This window comes from Gracilinanus agilis, chromosome 6 (genome assembly GCF_016433145.1).
Source record: "Gracilinanus agilis isolate LMUSP501 chromosome 6, AgileGrace, whole genome shotgun sequence".
NCBI classification, from domain to species: Eukaryota; Metazoa; Chordata; class Mammalia; order Didelphimorphia; family Didelphidae; genus Gracilinanus; species Gracilinanus agilis.
The window spans coordinates 209193033-209217893 of record NC_058135.1 but is presented as its reverse complement, the minus strand read 5'-3'; the positions used below and the strand labels follow the sequence as shown (position 1 = coordinate 209217893).

At 35.1% G+C, this 24861-nt stretch overlaps 1 protein-coding gene across 1 annotated transcript in view; it reads right to left on the bottom strand.

Moving 5' to 3' along the window:
- CLNK (cytokine dependent hematopoietic cell linker) overlaps positions 1-24861 on the bottom strand; it is a 193637-nt gene that overhangs the window by 11520 nt on the left and 157256 nt on the right. The window contains exons 9-12 of the mRNA XM_044681759.1: positions 23413-23453; positions 20802-20935; positions 13176-13253; positions 1949-2104 (exon numbers count right to left, since the gene is read on the bottom strand). Coding sequence (XP_044537694.1) covers positions 1949-2104; positions 13176-13253; positions 20802-20935; positions 23413-23453 — 409 coding nt within the window. The remainder of the gene's footprint in view (positions 1-1948; positions 2105-13175; positions 13254-20801; positions 20936-23412; positions 23454-24861) is intronic.

Here is a 24861-nt window from a genome sequence, read left to right as displayed (position 1 = left end):
ATAAGCCTATTCTTTGAGATAGACATAATGAGATAGACTTATTGGGATTATAAAAAAATGTTGATTAAAGAATGGGGAAACCCAGGTCCTCCTGATTCTAGGCCTGGCACTCTATCTACTGTATTAGCTAGCTGTCCTGACTGGATAATTTTGAAGGTCCTTTCTAGCTTGAACATTCAGTATTCCGAGATTTCTTCCAGTTCTTGCTTTTTATGTTCTATATTCTCAAATCCTTTCCAGCTCAACCTTTCTGTTTTTTGTTCCAAGGTATCTAATACTTCTAACATTCCATATTCTACTATGTTTTAAGGTTCTTTCCCTCTCTTTGTCTTTGTTTCAAGGAAGCTTACTTCCAATCAGCTTTACTTTGAGATTACTTCCCATTATCTTTCAAATATATAGAGAACTAAGTCAAATTTATAAAAAGTAAAAGTCATTCTCCAGTTGATAAATGGCCAAAGTATATGAATAGGCAGTTTTCAGATGAAATTAGTCATCTATAGTCATATGAAAAAATGCTCTAAATCACTCTTGATGAAAGAAATGCAAATTAAAACAACTCTGAGTTACTACCTGATACCTTTAAAATTGGCTAATATGACAGAAAAAGAAAATGATAAATGTTGATGGGAAAATTGGGACACTAGTACACTATTAGTGGAGCTGCGATCTGATTCAACCATTCTAGAGAGCAATTTGGAACTATGCATAAAAGACTCTAAAACTGTATATACCCTTTGATCCAGGAATATTATTATCCCAAAGAGATTAAAATAAAAAGGAAAAAGGACCTATTTTTGCAAAAAAAAATATTGCAGCTCGTTCTGTGGTTGAAAAGAATTGGAAATTGAGAAGTTGTTCATCAATTGGGAGATGACTGAATAAGTTATGTTATATGATAGAGATGGAATGCTGATAAGAAATGACAAGCAGTATAATTTTGGAAAAATCTGGAAAGACACAAACTGATGCAAAATGAAGTGAGCAGAACCAGAAGACTATTGTACACAGTGACAGCAATATTTTTTGTTATTCTTATATATATAAGAATAATCTAGTTATTCTTAGCAATGCAGTGACCCAAGACTATTGCAGAGACATTTGAAAAATGTCATCTCCCTTCGAGATAGAACTGATAGAATCTGAATGTGGACTGAAACATGTATTTCATTTTCTTTCTTTTTTTTCTTTTTAAAATTTGATATCTCTTCCATAAGATGAATAGTATGGAAAAATATTTTACATGACTACACATGTAAAACCTATATCAGATTGCTTATCATCTAAAGGAGGGGGAGGGCTGGGAGGGAGGGTAAGAAGAAGGGAGAGAATTTGGACTTCAAAACTTAAAAAAATGTTAAAAATTATTTTTTCATGTAATAAAGATAAAAATAATTATTTAAAAAAGAGATGACCTTTCATTGATGATGTATGTATCTTATATGCAAATAGTTGTTCACATATTATTTCCCCCATTAGAACAGGGAATTCCTTGAGGGAAGGGACTATGGTTTTGCCTTGCTTTGTATCTTCAGTTTTTAGCACAATGCCTGGCATATAGTTAAGTGCTTAATTGGTGTTTAGTAGCTGACTTCTTTCATTTTGTGGCTTAGAAATGCTAAAACCTTCCAACTATCTCCAAAGGTGTAGTAAGTTGAAATTCTTTGGCTGATAAGAAAATGTTCTCCATAGTTTCATTTCTACAGGAGAATCACTTAGCCCCCTTTAAAAGATATCATTGCCCTCTAATTAAAATGTTTCAGAAATAAGGTTTAGACTTGTAAGTGATAATTGTTTGCTCAGTGTTTTGAACATCACAGTGGAGACATTTAAGCCATAAAGCTCATCATGACAATAAATTGTACACTTAGGGAGAGCTATCATACTCCATCAGTTGAAAATAGAGAAGGGTAAAAGGGATCAGATAGGCAGATGTTATTTCACTCACATCATCTCCTCTGAGTCCTGTTCCAAGGGCAAACTGCTGACTCCCCTCCAGGAAACGGATCTTAACATTATACACTTTGTTCCTATGAAACACCACCAAAACATAGGGTTCAGCCATAGATTTCTTGGAGCCGTCTCGAACCAGGAAGGTCCCATCCTTAAGTAAAGGAATGGCAATGTCAGTTCTTTAGTGGTGACAGATTCTTAACACTTAAAAATCTGGATTTATTTTTTAAAGGACTCAAGAAACTTGCATTTCTCAATTAGAAACTATCTAAAACTCATATGATCAACATGAGAACATTTTATTTCATGCCTTAAAAACTTACAAAGAATATTTCTTATAACATTATGAGAGTTGCAAGCATTATTATCTATATTTTATAGATGAGGAAAATGAGGCTTGAAAAGGTGTACGTGGAAGGGAGAGGCAGAATCTGAGATAAACCCCAAAAGGTTGGCTATCATCAGATTGGGTAAGGTCTTCAATACCAGTTAAAGGAGTGTTAACCTTTCATTATAGGCAGCAGGGAACCACTAAAGAGTTTTGAGTAGAGATATCACATGACTGATCTCCACATAAGGAAGATTAGGCTGGCAGTGGGTTTGGAAGATGGATCTGAGGAGGTATATCCCTATTTATTTTTCTCCGTATATCTATTAACTCTTATTTTTCTAGAATTTCATTCACCTCTCTTATCTCTTTCTTATTTATTTTTTGGTTTGATTTATCTGGATCTGATAGGGGAAGGTTGAGGTCCCCCACTAGTATAGTTTTGCTATCTATTTTGTCCTTGAGCTCCACTAGCTTCTCCTTTAGGAATTTGGATGCTATACTGTTTGGTGCATACATGTTGAGTACTGATATTTCTTCATTGTTTATACTGCCTTTTATCAGGATGTAATTACCTTCCCTATCTCTTTTAACCAGATCTATTTTTATTGTGACTATGTCAGAAATCATGATTGCATCTCCTGCCTTCTTTTTCTCAGTTGAAGCCCAATAGATTTTGCTCCATCCTTTCATTTTTTACTCTATGTATGTCTGCCTGTCTCGTGTATGTTTCTTGTAGACAACATAGGTAGGATTTTGGTTTCTAATCCACTCTGCTATTTGCTTCCGTTTTATGGGTGAGTTCATCCCATTCACAATCAGAGTTATAATTATCAACCGTGTATTCCCAGACATTTTGATTCTCTCTATTTGTCCTGCCCTTTCTTCTTTCACTATTTCCTTCTATACCAGTGTTTTGTTTTAATGGAGAACATGTAACATGATGATGATGATGATGACAACCACTGATATTTGTCTAACAGAAAGCTGAGCAGCACAACAGAATATCAGTGGGAGTATGCTGAAAAATAGCATGGAAAAGCTGAAAAAGAGCTTGAGTTGGAGTCAAAACAGCCATGTTCCAGTGTTACTAGGTCTTTTAACTTGGGCAAATCCTTCTGAACCACAACGTCCTCTTTAAAATGATGATAAAGGGCCCATAGTACTGACCACCCAGGGCTGATGTGAGGTTTAAATGTGATTTGTAAATGGTTCAAAATTATACACATTTCAATCATAAACTATTAATTAAAACCATTAATTTTAAATTAAATTTAAACAATTATTATTAAAACCATCCCTGACCCCAGTACACATATCCCCCAATATTTAATAGTGTCAACATCAAGACAAAAGACTATTTTGTTTTCTCTAGAGAGGGCAAGACTAGATTTATGCCCATTTCCTTTCAAGGGTGGATTCTTCAATTGTTTATTTTTCCCTATTAGAGTGGATTTGTACAGTATTCACATAACAAATGACCACAGTTGTATTAAATGAGCCTTTATTGATTAAAAGGGCAGAAGGAAAAAAAAACATTTATTAAGCACCTAATATGTGTCAGATACTACATTAAGCACTTTACAAATATTATCTCATTTGATCTTCACAATAACCCTAGGAGGTAGGTACTATTCATATCCTCATTTCACAGTTGAGAAAAAAGAGGCAAATAGAAGTTAAGTGACTTGCCCAGAGTCACATAGCTAGTGAGTATCTGCAGCTGGATTTGAACTCAGGTCTCTAGTCAACCATACCACATTGCTACTTCTGAAGGCAGTTAAAAAGACAGAGAGAAATCTAGAAAAAGTCCAGAAAAAAAAGTGAAGGTATCATGTGTAGTAGTATTCCTGGGACCATCATTTTATCTCATAGTTTTCTTTTTTTAATAAGATGTTTTGGAAATAAGACATATACAAAGATGGACTTAGTTTTCCAAATAAAACAGTTTATCAGAAAAAACACATACACCTAGCTCACTGCTCATCAAAGCAGCTTCCTTATTTTTATGACCTTTTACTCCTCAGTTATGTTATAATCAGGAGCTATTTAAAATATCACCAGCAGAAATCAATAACCTAGACAGAGTTACTTTCCCTTTTCTTGTTTATACATTTTACTTCCTGTTGTCAAAAGAATAGGACCTCTGCTCTCTCCTACAACTACAAGAAAAAAGGCTTACTGAATACAACAAGATAAAGTTATCCTTATTACATACGTATTCCTTCCATTTATGGGTCTGCCAGCAATTACTCTGCAGGAAAAAGATTGTGACTTTCCCCAGAATAAGCCTCACAGACTGGGGCCAGGGCAAGCAGCAAGAAACCTAGTGAATCATTAAAAAACAACTTCAGAAGTCGTGATGTGAAAATAATAACAAAAGTAATTAAGTTAAATTCAGTTGAGCGGGAGGGGGAATTAATTTCTCTAGTGCCTAAAGGTGGGGCATATGTTAAAAGTTTTTGTGCCCTCCAAATTTTATAACCACTAATAATGAAACATGTTTTCTGACTCCATCGAGACTCTTCACACAGTTTTTTCCCAATGAAACCTGTCGAACATCTAAGCACATATGAAATAATATTTACAAAGCTTTTGGCACAATGCCTGGCAGACAGGAAGCATTTTTCAAATGCTTATTCTCCTTCCTTTTATACAAATCTGAGTTATCATCATCGTCATAATTATTATTGTTAATATTATTAATTATTAAATAATTCCAGAAAAGCCCCTGCTTTCTCACCCTAGTTATATATGGGACTTTAATCTAGTCTTTGCAGTACTGAATTATGATTTTCACCGAAATTAAAAGACCATAATTGGTCAATTTTGTTCCTTTGTTAGACTGATTTAATATGCATTTTTCTGTCTGAAACAAATATTGATTAAACTTTTTCAAGGTAATCTTTGGGGATGGCGAGGCTGACCTCATAGTATACATACACATACATATATGTGTATACATGCATACAAACATACATCTATATCTGAAAGGGATCTCAGTGGCCATTTAGTTTGATCCCCTTTATTTTAGAGATGAGGAAATGGAGACACATAGAGGTTAAGCAACTCGCTCAAGGTTAATACAAGCAGTGAGTATCAGGAGCAAGATTTGAACGCAGGTCTTTTTCAGAACCAGTGTATGTCTCTGCTGTACCCCTAGACCCTCATTAATGTGGTCATCAACCCACTGAAATACATGCAAGTCTCTGTTGTGGGCACTAAAGACACAAATATTTTAAAAAACTCAACTTCTTTATAACTTCAAGAAGTTTGAAGTCTATTGAGTAGGTAATGGGTAGATAAAATGCATGGGCCAATAAGTTAAAAAAAAAAAGAGGCAGGATATTTTAGGGCAAAAGGAAAGACCCAGACAAAGAATTTTTGAGGAAATTTGAGGAGGCAAAGAATATTTTGATGGGCTATCAGGTTTTGTGAAGGAAGAGAAGGATTTTAATAGGCAGAGATGAGGAAGAAGTATATATTCTATGAATGAGAGATGCCCTGTACCATGTGCCATTGGACAGAGGTCAGAGATGGCAGAAAAGTTCAGGAGGAAAGCTAGCAGTTTTTATAGAGAATGCAAAGGGAAGTAATATGAAATAAGGCTAGAATAAAAAAAATGGTTGTACGTTGGAGGGGCCTGGAGATACCAGGCTAAGTAACAGTTCAAGTAGTATATTTTATCTTTAGTGATATTCTCATGTGGTTTTGAATGTTCCTCTTTTAAATATAATTTAATTAATTATGTCAATTGCCTTCCTAATGCTGAATTATCCTGGCTTCAATGGTCTGAATCCAACTTGGCCATTCTTATTGACAGGATCTTGGTTAGAATTATTATATCAATATTCATTATTGATGTTGGTCTATCATTTCTCTTCTGTACTCTGTTCTTCTTTGGCTTAGGTATTAGGATTATATTATTTCATAAAAAGAATCTAGTAGAATATTTTCTTTCTCAGTTTTTGAGAATTATTTAGTATTAATGCTAATTTTTCTTTAAATATTTTTTAGTATTCTCTTATGACTCCATCAGTATCTTGGGTAGTTCTTTTACTGTTAGCTATATTTCTTTTTCTGAGACTAGATTATTTAAGATATCTCTTTGGTCTTTTGGTAGTGTGAGTACTTTATATGTTTGAAGGCATTTCTTTATTTCCTTTGTGTTCTACTTTGTTAGCATATAACTGCATGACATGTTCTGTTTATTCTTTTCATCTCTTTTCATTTTGTCATGATTTTGACTTGTTCCTTTGCTATATGATTGATTTGGTTTTTTGCCCTCTTCTTTGAGATGAGATATACTAAAGGCTTATCAATTTTGTTAGTCTTTTAAAACAGTGATTCCCAATTTGGGTGCTACCGCCCCCTGGTGGGTGCTGCAGCCATCCAGGGAAGTGGTGATGGCCACAGGTGCATTTATTTTTCCTATTAATTGCTGTTAAAATTAAAAAAATAATAATTTCCAGGGGACTAAGTAATATTTTTTTTTTCTGGAAAGGGGCGGTAGGCCAAAAAAGTTTGGGAACCACTGTTTTAAAAGAACCAGCTTTTGGATTGATCATTTCTGTAGGGGTTTTTTGGCTCACAGTTTATATCTACTGTATTTTAAAAAATTTTGGTGCTTTTTGAAGATTTATTAATTTGTAAGTTTAAAAAATATTTAAATGTATATTTAGTCAACAATACTCTCCATTTCAATTTCATTAATATATGTTTCAGGGATATAGGTCCCACCTTTATCACTGCTATAGCTTAATCACAGAAATTTGGATATGTTTTAACATTATAATTTTCTTTCACATGATTATTAATTGTTTTATGAGTTATACCCATTGGTTGTTAGAAAAATTTCCAGATCACATGTTTATACATCTAAAATAATCATTTTTTTGACATTTTGCAATCCTGTGTCCCTCCCATATTTCCCCTCTGTGATTCATTAGTTATTTGGAATTTTATCATTGAGTCTATTTGGATCTATCTATCTATTTGTGTGTGTGCGTTGCACGCGTGTTCTTTGTGTGTATGTGTGTATACTCTCTGAAATGATTTCCATTTTTATTGTGTTATGGTCCGTAAAGGAAGCACTTACTATTTTTGCTTTTTTTTACATTTGTTTGTAATAGGTCTGTCCCCTAATGCATGGCCAGTTTTTGTAAAAGTTCCATGTGGGACTTAGAAAATAGAAAAATATTCTTTAATAATTCCATTTATAAGATATCATAATTCTTTGAGTTCCAGTTTCTCCAGCAATTTTTTGTAAAATTATCCTTTTGTTTTTCTTTGTTAGATTAAATAAATTTGTTAGATTTACCTAGAAATTTATCTAAAATTGAGAGACATTAAAATCTCCAGTCACCATTGTACTATTCTTTATGTCTTCTTGTAAATTAGTGAATTTTTTCTTTGTGAATTTAGAAGTCAAGGCATTTAGAGTAAATGAAATGATGCTGGTTTGTTGTCTAAGGTTCCTTTCAACATAGTGTAGTTTACTTGTTTATTTCTTTTTTATATATTGTGAAGTTTGTTGTGTTTTTTGTTTTCTTTTTGCTTTGTTTGATAGCTTGATTACAACTCTTGCTTTTTTGGATTCATCTGATCCATAATAAATTATGTTCTAAACACTCCTTTTTATTTTTGTGTATGTCTTTGTTTCTTATATATGTTTATTGTAAGAAAAAGATTGTAGGGTTTGATTTTTCATCTAATTTTTTCACTATTTCATTTGTTTTTAAAAATCTATTTAAATTTTTAGTAATGAGAATTAAGCTTATAATTTCATTAACTTGCCTTTAATGTTATTTTTCTGAATTTGCATTTTGTTTTTCATTCTTTTTTCTCTGAAAAGACAGTATTAGTTTTTCTGTTCATTATACTCAGTTCTCTTCTTTGCTTCCACTGCCTTTGTCACCTTTCTCTAGTTTTGGAATTTTGTTCAATCCTTTTTTCCCACTTTTTTCTTTTCAAAAAAGTTATATAATTTCCCTTCCTTTTCCCCCTTTCAGTTAAGTACTGAAGTATAATAAAATATTGCTTCCTCTTCTATCCTTCATCTTGTTTTGTTTGTTAGATTTTATTTCATTTTCTTTGGCTTTTTTTTTACTAAATTGTATTTCTTTAATATTTTTCTTCCCCTTATCTATTCTAGATTTTTATTCTTTGATTCATGGTCTAGATCATTTATTCCCCTTTTAGTCTCTGTATTACTAATGGAATTAAAACTTCTAGATACCTATTTTTGAGTTCCTTCTTCTAAAGTTTCTATGTCATTGCCTTACAGATATTTATGTCCTTTTTTCCCTCCCCACCTTTATTTTTTGGTGTGTCTTACTCTTAGAAATGCCAATTCCTGCAGGAGATAGAGAGTATAGAAATATTGTTGAAAGGTAAGAATATTTCCTCTAGGACTCTATGTGATACTTCTCCCAATTGGCCATTAGAGGAGAGGAGAGGAGAGGAGAGGAGAGGAGAGGAGAGGAGAGGAGAGGAGAGGAGAGGAGAGGAGAGGAGAGGAGAGGAGAGGAGAGGAGAGGAGAGGAGAGGAGAGGAGAGGAGAGGAGAGGAGAGGAGAGGAGAGGAGAGGAGAGGAGAGGAGAGGAGAGGAGAGGAGAGGAGAGGAGAGGAGAGGAGAGGAGAGGAGAGGAGAGGAGAGGAGAGGAGAGGAGAGGAGAGGAGAGGAGAGGAGAGGAGAGGAGAGGAGAGGAGAGGAGAGGAGAGGAGAGGAGAGGAGAGGAGAGGAGAGGAGAGGAGAGGAGAGGAGAGGAGAGGAGAGGAGAGGAGAGGAGAGGAGAGGAGAGGAGAGGAGAGGAGAGGAGAGGAGAGGAGAGGAGAGGAGAGGAGAGGAGAGGAGAGGAGAGGAGAGGAGAGGAGAGGAGAGGAGAGGAGAGGAGAGGAGAGGAGAGGAGAGGAGAGGAGAGGAGAGGAGAGGAGAGGAGAGGAGAGGAGAGGAGAGGAGAGGAGAGGAGAGGAGAGGAGAGGAGAGGAGAGGAGAGGAGAGGAGAGGAGAGGAGAGGAGAGGAGAGGAGAGGAGAGGAGAGGAGAGGAGAGGAGAGGAGAGGAGAGGAGAGGAGAGGAGAGGAGAGGAGAGGAGAGGAGAGGAGAGGAGAGGAGAGGAGAGGAGAGGAGAGGAGAGGAGAGGAGAGGAGAGGAGAGGAGAGGAGAGGAGAGGAGAGGAGAGGAGAGGAGAGGAGAGGAGAGGAGAGGAGAGGAGAGGAGAGGAGAGGAGAGGAGAGGAGAGGAGAGGAGAGGAGAGGAGAGGAGAGGAGAGGAGAGGAGAGGAGAGGAGAGGAGAGGAGAGGAGAGGAGAGGAGAGGAGAGGAGAGGAGAGGAGAGGAGAGGAGAGGAGAGGAGAGGAGAGGAGAGGAGAGGAGAGGAGAGGAGAGGAGAGGAGAGGAGAGGAGAGGAGAGGAGAGGAGAGGAGAGGAGAGGAGAGGAGAGGAGAGGAGAGGAGAGGAGAGGAGAGGAGAGGAGAGGAGAGGAGAGGAGAGGAGAGGAGAGGAGAGGAGAGGAGAGGAGAGGAGAGGAGAGGAGAGGAGAGGAGAGGAGAGGAGAGGAGAGGAGAGGAGAGGAGAGGAGAGGAGAGGAGAGGAGAGGAGAGGAGAGGAGAGGAGAGGAGAGGAGAGGAGAGGAGAGGAGAGGAGAGGAGAGGAGAGGAGAGGAGAGGAGAGGAGAGGAGAGGAGAGGAGAGGAGAGGAGAGGAGAGGAGAGGAGAGGAGAGGAGAGGAGAGGAGAGGAGAGGAGAGGAGAGGAGAGGAGAGGAGAGGAGAGGAGAGGAGAGGAGAGGAGAGGAGAGGAGAGGAGAGGAGAGGAGAGGAGAGGAGAGGAGAGGAGAGGAGAGGAGAGGAGAGGAGAGGAGAGGAGAGGAGAGGAGAGGAGAGGAGAGGAGAGGAGAGGAGAGGAGAGGAGAGGAGAGGAGAGGAGAGGAGAGGAGAGGAGAGGAGAGGAGAGGAGAGGAGAGGAGAGGAGAGGAGAGGAGAGGAGAGGAGAGGAGAGGAGAGGAGAGGATTGGCCATTATATCTCCTCTCTGCATCTATGTCCTTCCTCTCTTTTTGGTGATGACTGCCTCTAGGAGCTCTGATTCATCTTCTCTTGGTACAAGATTCTGTCCATGGAGGCACACAACTCTCTTAGAAGCAATGGTCTCTCTAAGTAGTAAATTTCTGCAGATTATAACTAATTTAAAGTGCCCATCTTTCATTTCATAGAATAGTCTTTTCCCTCAATGAAGCATTCTTCAATGGGACCTCTTCCTTCCTACTACTGAATTAAGATTCTCTTCTATTCCTCTTCACCTCTCTTTCAATCCTTCAATTCTCATTTATCCTTCTGCAGGGTGTCTTCTTCCTGAAAAACTACAGAAATTCTTTTTCATTATCTTAATTAGGGCATATCACATGTTCTTTCTTCCCCGTTCCCTTTTATCTGCTTTTCCATTCTGCAGTTTAGTTCTACAGAAAATATTGATTCATTGATGGGTATTGTGAGGTTCAGCCCATGATGAGTCAGACCTGTTTCTCTAAGATCAGTTCTTCCATTTACTGTCTTCTTTTGCCTTTATATCCTTGTGTAATTTAAAAAAGAAATCTCCCAATGATTGCTCTGTTGTGATTTTGTTGGTGATGGTTTTAACTCTTTTGAGGTTTTTTTCTCTTTTTTATCCCAAAGGGCAATTTATTTCATTACTTGTGCCTTACTTGGTAATTTTTCATTTTCCTTCACCTTCCATATCCAATTATTTGCCAAATCTTGTCATTCTCATACTCTAAGAAATTAAGAAAAATACAGCTTCAAAGAGATGGGAAAAATTTGTATGAAATGATAGAAAGTAAAATGAGCAACACCCAAAGGATAATTTCTTTACAGTGTAAGATAATATAGTTTAAGATAAATATTATTTAAAAAGAATAATTTCAAAAGACTTAAGAATTTAAGTCAACTAAGTGGTAATCATAATTTCAGAGGAGAGATCAAGAAAAAGCATTGCCCTCCTTATGACAGAATGATGATGGGCTAATATGAAGAATAAGAAACATTTTGAGACATTACCAATATGAGGACTTATTTTGCTTGATTATGCCTATGTGATTCAGAGATTCCATATTTCTTTTTTTTCTACTTCTTTCCAGTAAATGGGAGGAGTTCAAAGTGGGGCAAGGAGTGCTTGATGACTGACACAAATAAAATAAAAGCTTGACATTTTTACCTTCCCAGCCTCTCTCATATAACCCATTTTCTCCCCTTATATAACTAGCCACCTATCACATCTCTACTAGATCACTACATACCCTCCAAATGATTTCCTTGCTTCAAGTCTCTTACCACTCCAGCTCATACTATGCACTGAAGCTAAAGTAATTTTCCTTAAGTGAAATCTAATTCTATGACTCCCCTACTTAACTTCAGTGTCTTCTGATTTCCTCTGGGACAATAAAATAAAAAATTTAGCTTGTAGAACTCTGCAAAAGCTGGCATCTATTTATCTTTTTCAGCTCCGTTGAACATTACTACTCTTCTTATACCCTGAGATCCAGTCAAACTGGCTTTCTTTGTTCACTTCACTTTGGACACTCCATTTAGGCGTTGTGCCTTTTTATGGACCATACCTAGAATGTACCCTTTTTTTTTTTAAACCGTTGCTTCATAGAGACCCTCTCTTCCTTTAATAAGACATAGCTCCAGTACCACTTTCTACATTAAGCCTTTACTAATTCCTCCAACTGCTGGTGCCTTTCTACCCAAACTATTTATACTATATGTTTCAGTGTATATGTATGTATATATATATGTATATATATATATACACACACACTATACACACCAGTAGTTATGTGATGTGTATATATATTTATGTATATATACATATGTGAATAGATAAACATACATAAAATATATAGATATTTATTCATAAATACATATATATATATACACATACCTATATTGTTCTCCTCTCCGTTAGAGTGTAGATTCCTTATGAAAAGACTGCTGCTTTCTTTGTTTTTTGTATTCACATTGCCAACATATCATGGAACATGCTAAACACTTAAATTCTTGTTAATTGATTAAATATCCTTCTCTCCAATTGCTTTAGCCTTCCTTTCTCAGATTATTTTTCATCTTCCCTGTATATATTTTGCAAGTATCTAGAGACATTTACATTTATATCTATGTAGAAACAAGATAGAGGTATGCCTTCCACATCACAAATTTCTTGGCATGTTTCTGATGTATCTCAGGTTTTGATGTATCTCGTGTATAAAATTAAATGGGAATTATGGGGGAATTTTGTGGAAGCTGTAGATGACACACAAAAGCCAACAGATGACATAGAAAAAGACTGGAAACTCAGAATTGCATACATATATATGTATATAGTATATAATATCAACATATAGTATCTTTTAATACTATAAACATAGCTTTTATTTTTTTAATGTAAACACTCCATTAAAGAAAAAGAATAAATCAGACTTCTTCTCTGATATGAAAGGAGTGTCAAACAATCTTACACAGACTCTCCAGATTTGGGGGGTGCTGCCAAAAAATTTTACTTGGATTTTACAGATCATGAGATCACTGTGCCAGTAATCTTCTCGATGTGGAAGGGATAGCTGTATATATCATCTATCTATCTATCTATCTATCTATCTATCTATCTATCTATCTATCTATCACTTTCTCAGTGCATCTCTATCTCTATATCTACATCTACTTCTAACTCTTCCTCTCCTCTACCCCTACATCTATAGTTATATGGAAAATTGGAAAAAAATATCAGGAGAAGGGCTTACTAAATGCTTGCTGATTAACTGTTCTGGTCATTACCATCAACATCAGAAACCTAGATGGTCCTGGAGTCAGTACAGCATCTGAAGTGGAAGCCATACTTACAGTGTTTTCCTTCATCAAAGCTTTTTCCACTTCCTGTCGGCTAAATTCTCCAATATACCAGTCATACTTCTTGAAAGCCTGAAGTTTAAGAAGGAATAACGAATAACTTTAAGGTCTGAGGACATGTGAATATCAGTGCCCTTCCTTCAGCTCAAGCTCAAGTATCTCCTTCTTCTGGAAGTCTACCTTGTCTACTCCCAGGGCAACCACTGTCTTTCTTCTTGTTTGAGCCTTGGCTTTCCAATAAAATCCTGTTTCCTTTTTCTCTTAGGCTAGGAATTCTTAAACTTCTTCATCTCATGGTCTTCTTTGGCAGATTAGTGAAGTTTATGAACCTCATCTCTCTAAGGGGAAATGCCAACCTAATATCTTGGCAACTACAATAACTCGAAGATTTATTATCCTTTATGGTTTACAGAGTTTACCAAATATATTATGTCATTTTACCCTCACTGAAAGACTAAAAGGATAAGGAAACAAGTATATGTGCCTGTTTATAGATGATGGAAACATATTCAGAAAGGTGAAGTAATTATAAAGTGGTGGAGTCTAGCCTTGAACTCTTCTGCCTCCAAGTCCAGGAATCCCTCCCTCCATTAGGTCATGCTTGCGAAAATACACAAAAACTTCATACATGCTTTACAAAAACAAATGGTGGTGTTGACTTATTTGGGCCAGAAAAAAGTAAAGAACAGAGAATGTCCTTGTTACTATTAGAATTCAAAGATATCAAAAAGCATCATGGCGTAGTGAACCCAAAACTGAATTTGGAGGCAGAAGACCTTGGTTTAAGCTCTTGTGCTTACTAACTTTGTGATCTAACCTAAATCATTTGAGCCCTTTTAGTTTTAGTCTTTTGTCTTTCAAAAGCAGATAATTCTTTTATTACTGACCTTCAAGATTTTTGTGATTATCAAAAGAGATACATGTCTCTATGTTTGTTACAGAAGTGAGTTGGGATCTCAGATCAGAAGCAATGGCATAGTAAAGAGTAAGTAGAAAAGATGGTCTTTATAGGTGCAATGCTATCCTTTGAAAGAAAGTTCAGAGGTAGTAGGATGAGTCAAGTTATATAGAGGAGACAAGTATGGAAGATAGTTTGGTTAGAGTAAAGCTAGTCAAGTAGATGGAGAAGAAAGTGAAGTCATTTAGATAAGAAAGATGACTTCAGCACCAGTTCCTTCCCTTAATGCTCCTCCTTTTTATACTCCCTCATTTTCTTGGGATTTGCCCCTCCTTGACATAACGTCTTCAGACTACCTCCTGTTACTCAGTGGGTTTCCATCTAACATTGCTGTCTGACCTCACTTCATGATTTTGTCAACTTCTGAGCACATCCTCAATCAGCATCTTATATTTTCTCCATTGTTCTATGTGTCCTGCCTTGAACTCATCAGATTGGTGGTGATCTCTCCCCACCTTGACCCTTCCCCTCCTCAAAAAAAAAAAAAGAAAATCTACAAACTTCATTTATATTACCTCTTATGATACTCATTACATTTTGATTTTGAGTTGTCTATATCTTATCTCCCCTACTAGAGTTTGAGCTACTTGAGGGTTTGGACGATACTCTATTTATCTTGTATTTCTAGGATTCAAGACCTTGTACAAAGATTATCAAGAATTTTCATTGAATACTAAAGTAATTTTCTCAGGGGGAATTATCCTTTATCTCCTCTTCATTTGTTCATGTCTTACTCATGATTTAAAAAGTAATTAAAATTCTACCTCCTCAGTGAATACTTCCTTGATTCTTTTGGTGAATAGTATCCTTCTCTGTCAGATTCCATATGGTCCTTTGGTTTGGAGCTCTCTTTGTATTATAGTTTTCTGGATTGATTCCCTCTATCAGATGCTAAACTTCTTGAGTTTAGGCGATATATTCCCTTAATGCTAAGCACAGTAATCTGAACAGAGTGGTGAATTAAATATTTATAGGATAAACTGAATTAGATTAAGAACATACTAAAGAGAAATTTAGACAGAATTATTTCTTGTTGGAATGGGAAAGAAATCTTAGAAATAATTTTGATCTTTTTTTAAAAAACCCTTGCCTTCTGTCTTAGTATCAATTTTAAGATAGAAGAGTGGCAAGAGCTAGGCAATCGGGTTTTAATGACTTGCCCAGAGTCAGACAGCTAGAAAGTATCTGAGGTCAGATTTGAACCCCGGTTCTCCTGATTCCAGGTCTAGTGCTACCTAGCTGCCCTTCATTTAGATATTTTTACAGATGGGGAAACTGAGATCCAAAATACCCTTACCCTTAAGTGACTTACCCAAGGTTACACAATTAGTCAGAGGAAGATTTTTTTATAGGACTACAGTATGTACAATAAAAGAAGTACGGAACACAGGGAAAGGAGATGGGATAATGACAAGCTAAGGATCAAAGTAGGTAAAAAGTGAATCATTTAATAGGAGAAATCACAGCTGGAGAAGAGAGCAAGATAGTCAGATTGTTGAAGGGAGTGGGATATCAGAAACATATTGTCTGCAAATATATGTGTGAATATATGTGAATATTATTCTTTGAATTTATATCTCTGGTCTTATTTCTGTGGTTAGCATTTCTAATATTAGGTCAAATAATAAAGGTAAGAGTGGTAACAGTAATATGAACTAACAATTATGTTGAATAATAATGGTAAGAATTTGATATAATTAGCAATACTTCCAGTTTTTTGTGGTATTACAAATAATACTTTCTCTTAGTTACTTTTGAATATATTTTTTAAAAATCCTTTCATGACTAGTCATTCTCATATATATTAAAAACATAAATTGTTCTATGTTTTATAAAATATTTTTAGATTATTCATATAATCATAATGTTTCATTTTGTTATTAATCTGGTTCTTTACACTAATTTTTCTTAACATTGAACTATTCTTGCATTTCTGGCAAAAAATAAAGGTAAACACTATGACTAATTTTTGGATACATTGCTATACTCTACATGCCACTATTTCATTTAGTTACTTTTTGGAAGGAATAGGATATGTGATTTTCACTGGTACAGGAAACCTCCATTGAGAAATTGTCCTTATAGGTAATTTATAGTCTTAGAGAATTGCTTGAACATTGAGAAGTTGTTATTTTCCCAGGCCCATACTGCCAATATATATCAGAGATGGAACTTAAACCAAGGTCTTCCAGACTAAGCCTGATTCCTATGTCTGTCTCTGTCTCTGTCTCTGTCTCTGTCTCTCCCTCTCTCCTGCTCCCTCTGTCTCTCTGTCTTTGTCTGCCTCTGTTTGTCTGTCTGTCTCATTAATATTGACCTATAATTCTTTCATTATTGTATCCTTCTCTGGTTTGGTTATCAGGACTATATTCATGTCATAAAAGGGGCTCTTGACAGATATTTATTCAGCTAAGGGATTATTTTTTGTTTAAATGAGACTATATATTGTAATCTCATTTAAACAACAAATTATATATCTATATCCTTATCCATATGCACATGCTTTATAAATTTTTAAATACTTCATCAATGGCAGTGGTAATTTTAAAATATATTTCACTTATTAATCTTCCTATCTTAAAAATTCTTCCCCTCTCTTCCCAGGAGTTTAGGCTCATATTCTCGTTCTGTGGCAAGATGGTTTAGCTCCTATTAATGTGTGCATTTTATATTTTTGTAAATATTTATTACATTTCATTTGAGTTTTATTGGTACATAATAGGTTATAGTAGTTTCTTAAAATTTTCTTTGCTTTCTATTAATTGTGAATTCTTTCTCATTTTAAATTGTGGTTACTTAACTCTTCAATCAAATTGCCTAATGGGTTGTTGATTTTGCTTTTTTAAAAGAGCTTTTAAAATTTATTTTTAAAAATGTCAATTCCCTCACACTTGATTTTCAATATTACCTCTTTTTAAAATTATTTTAGGATTATCAATTATTTGGTCACTTAATGTTTCTCTTTTGAAATAGGGACTGTCCAGGAAAGTCTTTTTGCATGTTTAATCAACATGCTCATGCTTGATGAGTACATACAGAATTGAGGGCTAAAGTCATAAAGGGAGTGTAGAAGGATACACATGTAGAAGGGTAGGATGTGCTGAAGCCAGTTTTTATAGGCATTTATTAAATTTTCAATGTGAGTATTTAAACCTTAGAAATAAAAAAACAAAAACAACTACAAATTGGGGACTGATTGTTTCATAGATTTCTAGACTTAAAGAAGTGATAGAGAAAACAAACAGTAATACCAATGAAAGTTAAAAATGGCTAATTTGTTAATTATATTGTTTATTAGTGTGTGTAGTCTGGAGACTCTCTCTGAATAAATATATCAGATATTAAATTAGAGAGTGTAGTTATCAGACTTGTGAAACACAATTGAATCAAATTAAAATGTAATTGGGAAACATTTGTCAAAAATAAAAATGCAGTAGAATATTTATTGTTCAATCAAGACCCATCCTTCTTGACCCAATTTGGGGTTTTCTATTTTCCTTCGATAGTTCATTTTATAGATGAGAAAATTGAAGTAACAGGGTTGAGTGACTTATACAGGGTCACACAGCTATTATGTATCTGACACTAGATTTGAACTGAAGATGATGAATCTTTCTGACTCCAGACCTAGCACTCCATCCATTGTACCACCTGGCTGCCCCACTAGAATACAGATAATGTTAAAGTGGTTTTCTAAGCCAATATGTGGCCTGCATGATTCTTTTATAGGTTAGTAGCCCCCTTTAATACTTGAGTTTTGACACCAGTATAGTAGATGATCTTAAAGGATCCTAACATTGTATTACAAGGTCTTTCCCCACAGTAACATTCTGCATTCAATGTCAAAGCAATTTGAAATGACAATTCAATGTTCTAAGGTACATGGAATATATGTAATACATGACATTCTATGGTTTTAATTGAAGAAATGTATATAGTTAAGGGGCAGAAGGCAGTGTGATTTGTAATATGACAGTTGTAGTTTATAATCTAATAATTGTAGTTGATGTGGATTATTCATCTTTGACAATAACAGAAGAAAGAATGTGAATATTTATTGTTCCTGAGATTCTAGAACAAAAGTAAGCATACATACATATGTGCTCACACAAATCCAAAGTCATGAAAGTATCACTGAAATTATTTTAGACAACAAGGAGGAGAAAGACCAATGAGAACTCTTGGTCTATACTCTGTTGAGTTTTTTATAAAATGGAACATGAGATGGAACTAAGCAGACATCAGTTCCTATCACTGAATCTTAAAATATAGACTTCGGACTTTAAAGTTCATTTAGCCCAATATCCTCCTGTTTCAAATGAAATAAATTGTTAAAAGCACTAAGTGAGGCACAATTTGAACCCAGGTAGGTCCTCAGACTCCAATTGTAGTCTCTTATTAACTTTAAAATAGGAGTCCTTAACTAGTTACGTGTCTTTTAATAATTCACTGGTCGTTTCAGAGATCCAGTTTCCTAATATGCAAAAGGATAATAATAACAAATCACTTACAAAAGAAGAAGAATAAGAAACCATTTACATAATGGGGGGTATTATAAGGAAAAACACTTTTTAAATCTTAAAATAAGTTATTATTGTTATTCTTCCACTTACTCCCATCTACTTCCATGAAATTAAGAGATAATAATTGGATTTGTAATTTCATTGGTTTAGGGAACTCCCAGAGGAGCAAACAACCTTTACAAATATATTTAAGCACTTTGTCTTAGAGAATTTTATAGCCTGAGAGAATTGCAAAAAGCACTGAGAAAATAAATGACAATATCTCAGTGGTCACACAGACAGTATGTATCAATGGAGAGACTTAAAATCATGCTTTCCTCCTCACAGGTCTCTATCCATTCTGCTATGTGGTGTCCTTTCGTACTGACGACTATATATGATTCTTTAAATTTTATGTCTCTGTGTAAGGTTTTCCTCCAATAGAATGTAAGCTGGTTGAAGGCAAAGAATTTCATTTTTGTTTTTGTATCCTCAGGAATTAGCATCTTTCTAGGTATATCGTAGTTATTTCCTGAATTGAACAGAATTGTTAATCCATGAATTAATTTCTTCTGAAGATCAATCTTGGCTAATTCCAGGTTCAAATTCCAGATACGTTAATTGTTACCTGCTCAAATGTGGGCAGATCACTTAATATCTCTGTACTTGTTTCCTCTTCCTTCAAACTAGAAAGATAAACCAGATCATCTCCAAATTTTATGATAAAATACAGAAGTCAATAATTGAGGGGTAAACTTCAATTTCCCATTAATCTTGTTTAAAGATGAGAGAATAAGGAAATACTTCACTGAAAAGATTTTGAAAAGAAGAAAAGTTAACAGGAAGATAGAACAAGTGAAGAATGGCATCTGAGAATGTAAAATAGAAAATCAGAAAAATCCCATGTCGAAACTATCTGAGAAGAGAATGATTATTACGTGTAGTGGAAAGAATGCTGATTTCAGATCAGAACATCTGGGTCTAAGCCTTGGGTCTGCCATTTTTCCCTGTGTGAGCAATGGCAAATTGCTTCCCCAGTGTGGGCTTTGGTTTCCTGATATATAAAAATGGGATGAATATTTTAAGTGATACAAAACTCCCCAGTTTACTGTGATTTTGTATGTAATAAGTACTCTTTAAATAATGTACTCTATAAATGTCAACTGTTATTGCTCGAGAATATATGCAAAGTATGTGTAAAAGGGTTTTCCTTTCTAATGAAGGAGGGAAATAAATGCTTGTTAATTGAAAATTAAAATGAAAAAGCGAATACATGCAAATATTCTTTGCAAGGCTGAAAATTTAGGAGTTTAATTGCTCGTATGTAAGAACCCTTTACAAAATGCTTTCCTTACAAGGTACCCAAGGTAAAGGTCAGGTGGGGATCAACATTTCTATTTTGTAGGTTATATATAAGTGAGGTTTAAACATGTTATTCAAAATAGATAACACTTAGGGAAACCTTTTCATTTCATTTTGTTTCTCTTTTCTTGACTTATATGTTCTGTCTTAAAATCATATCAAGTATCGGTTCCAAGGCAGGAGAAGAATAAGGGGAGGTAATTGGGGTCAAATGACTTGGCCAAGGTCACACACAAGGACTGGGGAGGGAAATGACTTGCCAGTGTCACATGGCAATAACTCACAATGTCAATATTGGAACTTGGGTCTCCTAATTCCAAATCTAGTGCTTTTCCATTGTATTATAAAGAAGTGATGTGCTCATCAAGGAACTGATCAATGCAACAACCAGCTATGATTCTAGAATGTTACTCACCTCCTTACAAAGAGGTGATGGACTATTTATGCAAAATGAAACATGTTTAGGATTTGGTAAAGGTGGGAATTTGTTTTGTTTTGACTATGCATACTTGCTAGAAGGATTTTATTTTTCTTTTCTTTTGGAGAGATATGGTTGGGATGGAGAGAAAATAACTACTTGTTAATTGACAAAACAACTAAACTTTTTTTTAAGTGATATGCTCAAGATTACCTGGCTGGTGAGGGATAGAGCTTGAACATTGAAGCCAGAAGAGGAAAAGATGGAAGGGAGGAAACCTCTAGCTGGTTACAGAACTCCAGAGTTCTTGCTCCAGAAAAGGTCTAATTGGTGCTGACTTTCCCTGGAAAGACTCTACAATGATTGGGGAGACTTATTACCTTTTTGCTGGATTTGCCATGACATGGCTTCTTCTGAAGCAAACTGGTAGGCAAAGGCTTATCATCAAGAAGGCTACTATGTGCTGGTTGTGAGGCTCTCTGGAGTGAGGGTGAGGACATGCTCACTTTGTGCCCTTTAAAGATAAATTTGAAATTGGTCATGATTTTCCAAATCAAAAAATCAATCCTCATTTAGAAAAGCAATAATAGGATAGTCAGGCCTAGAGACATGAAATCCTGTGTTCAAATCTAATCTCAGATATTTCGTAGTTGTGTGATCCTGGGCAAGTCTCTTAACCCCATTTGCTTTGCACTTATCACTCTTCTGCCTTGGACCCAATATTTAGTATTAGTTCTAAGATAGACGGTAAGGGTCTTTTTAAAAAGCAATAGACTACACATTATTTATAAAGGATGCTATTGAGAAATGTTTCTAAATTCAATTCATAATTAATTAATCAGTTATTAATAATTAAATTTCTAGTTAATAATTTGTAAAACAACTTGAAAAGGTAAAATAATATGTAGTAGAATCATAGAAATCATAAAATCATTTGACCTGGAAGAAATCTTAGAATAGAGGATGTTAAAGTGGGAAGGTCTCTCCAAGGTCATCTGGTCTATTACTCTCATTGAGGAGGATGTTGAAGCCCAAAGGGGAGAAGTGACTGGCCCAATTTCAATCAATTTGGAAAATAAGTGATTGAATTGGGTTTTATGATTCCAGAACCAATGTACTTTTCAATACACCATGTTGCCACTCCCCTAATGTTTTGCCTGGCATCTTTCAAAGCTGGTTTTCACTTTTTGGAATGCTTAAGGTTTTTAATCTCAAATTATCAGAAACTAAACATAACTATGAATTGTAACAAAGTCATATTTCAAGAATCATTACATATAACTATTGGCTGTAGAAGACCAATTCCATATGGAATAATATAATAAGAATATTTGGGAGATGAAAATGAAGGCTATTGAAATTTTCTCTTCTTTCTACTCTATCAGTAAATTTCTCACAGAAAATTACCTTAAGATTATAAATATTTCTAATTTTTGTCTACTGGTTTATTTTTTCTCTGCTCAGTAGTTCTCCTCTAGGAATAATAGTCTGACTATAAGTAGATAATTGAGATGGAAATGTGGAAACCACATCACCATTCAATAATTTCTTATCTAGTAAATACAATAATTTTCTTTTGTGTTATCATTTGGTTTTCCTTATTTTATATAATTCCTAACTCTGATTGAAAAGTGTTTATGACTCATAAGTATAAACTGTTCTCTTATTCACATTCATTTGTTTCTCATTGTTCTTCCTCTTAATCATGTTTTCCAGTATATTTTTCATAGTCCTTCCGTATGCTCAATTTTGCATAGAAGATCATAACATATTCAACTACATGTTGATTTAGTATGGAAAGTCTTATAGCATTTTTGGTGAATTATCTATTTTATCTTTTGCAATCAAGGTTGATGTACAAGCTCTAATTATTTTCACAGTGGCCTTTGATTTTTTGCAAATGCTTCTCATAAATATTACAAAATACAATAATGAAATGGGCCATGACATGATGTTTCTTCATGTCTTTGGATACATGCTAAAATCAACTCCACTATATTCTTTGCCTCTCACAAATAGTTTGCTAACCATCCTTCCCATTTAGTTAAAAACTTCTTTTTCTCTCCTGGTTTTATTTATATAGAAATGTCAAAACTTTAAAATTTTAGTTCTTCTAATAGCTTGTCTAGTTATTAATCATTGGATGCTCATGTTGGGAATACTAACATTTAGGTTAATGTGTATAGAAAGTCTAAAAACTGTGTGATCTTAAAAAGTTAGCATCTTCTGTCCTTTCCCCTTTCTGCCAACATTACACTAGAAGGAGGAAGAGCATCCCATAAGTGAGGGACACTTTTAATGATGATCTTTAAAGGAGGCATAGTCAGTTTCCAGGATCACTCTTGGTGCCTTTTTGGGACAGCATTAGCTGTCAAATTTTGTGCTCTGTTAGCAAATCCTTTGATAATTTAGAAGTTTCTTTGTCAAATCACCAGAAAGAACCACCATGAAAGATGTGCTATAATAGGCAATATGAAGGCACTGCGTGCTTTGAGGGAAGGAATGATCTACCAGAATGAGAGAAAGGGGCACAAGGAGAGGCTAGCCACAAACTATAACTACTTTACAACCAACTCAGAGCCCCTGAAGTCTCCAATTCTTGTCCTAATGCTGCTATGGAATGAGCTGGAGGATGACTAAGAATCCCAAATCATAGTGGTGCAAAGAGAGGTGCTAGACTTTAAATCAGAAGACCTAAATTTCTATTCTGATTATATCATTTAATAGTTGTACAATCATGAGTATTCTGAGGCTCTGTTTCCTTTTCTGTAACAGGGGAGAGGGATTAATCCTTCAACTATTTTCCTTGTAGGGTTGTTATGAATTCTAAACTGTATGTCACTATCCTAATGAGAACTGTAAAAGATTCCAAGATCATAAAGCAAAGTGAATAAAGACAGAGAACAAAGCCCAGTCACAGGGCTCTATCATACATATTTGTTTTTTATGATTATCTGCTCATTTAGTAGTTTTTATATGAAATGATCTTACCTTTGCCTTGAAAACTTGGGTCAGCCATCATCAGCAACGAACTAAGATAAAGATTTGCATAAAGTTAATGTTGTTCTGGAAGCATAAAATATTGAGTGAGGAAGTCATGGAGCCCAAAGCAAGAAAATATGATGAGGGTTGTTATTTTTTAATACTTTTTCTTTTATATAAGTTCTTTCCTTCTTCTATTTTTCAGAAAAATAACAGTATCAAGTTGGATAAAAATCAGTATTAAGGAGATTTCCCTGATAACTTAAACTGGCATACTCTATGAGTTTTTGCTTTCTATATTTGAATTGGTCTTATTTATTTTGCCCATGGAGGGGTGTGTATTTGATAAGATTCTACCAAACATACTAATAGAACCAAGCAGAGAAATAGAAAGGACTACAGGGGATTTGAGAGCCATCTCATTGAAGGTGATGATTAAAGATGATTAAAGTGGAAGAGATCATCCAAAAAAGTTGGGAAAGACATTGACCTTCTCCAATCTCATAAACCCCTGTACTTCACTTATAATATGAAAGACAGGGGGCTATTGTATAGTCTAAAGCGCCCTACACTTGGATAGATGGTCCATCAACCTGAACTAGAATCCTGTCTTTGTCTTTTACCACTTTACCACTCCATTGAGTCATTTCATCTAAGTCTCAATTTCTTCATTTGTAAAATGGAAGTCAACAAACATTTATGAAGTACTTACTGTGTGTCATGCACTCTGTAAACAATTTTTACAAATATTTTCTCGTTTGATCCTCAAACTACCCTGAGAATGTAGTGCTAATATTATTCCCATTTTACAGATGAAGAAACTGAGGAAGATAAATGATTTCCCCAGGGTCACATAGCTAGTCAGTGTTAGAGACTGGCTTAGAATCAGATATTCCTGATTCCGGGCCCAGGGCTCTGTATCACCTCACTGCCTAATAATATTTGTTCTCCACCTTTCACAAAGTTGTTATGAATAAAGCACTTTGTGTATATATTTGTACATATATATATATACATATATATATATAATCACTCAGGAATGTGAGTGATTATTCTACTGAAATTTGTATGCTGTTTATATATGTACATTTCTTTTCTCTCCTACTAGATTGTAAACCCTTAGAGGACATGAAAGATGTCTTGTCTTGCTTATTTTCTCCCTTCTCTCCATTTATCAGTTCCTGGTCTTTTGTTGTTCACTGATTATTTTTTATAATGCATTATTAAGCTCTATGCTAGGAAGAGATATGAACACAAAGAGATAAAATTATGGTTAGGCTATAGAGACTAAGAGAAAGAAAGTTTGAATAAAAAAAAGGAATATAATAGAATCATATTATTTTTAAAAGATTCTAACACCATATTAAGTAGCACAGAGAATAGGGTGCTGGGTGTGGAATCAGGAAGACTCATCTTCCTTAGTTCAAATCTGGCCTCAAATCCTTCTTAGCTCTGTTG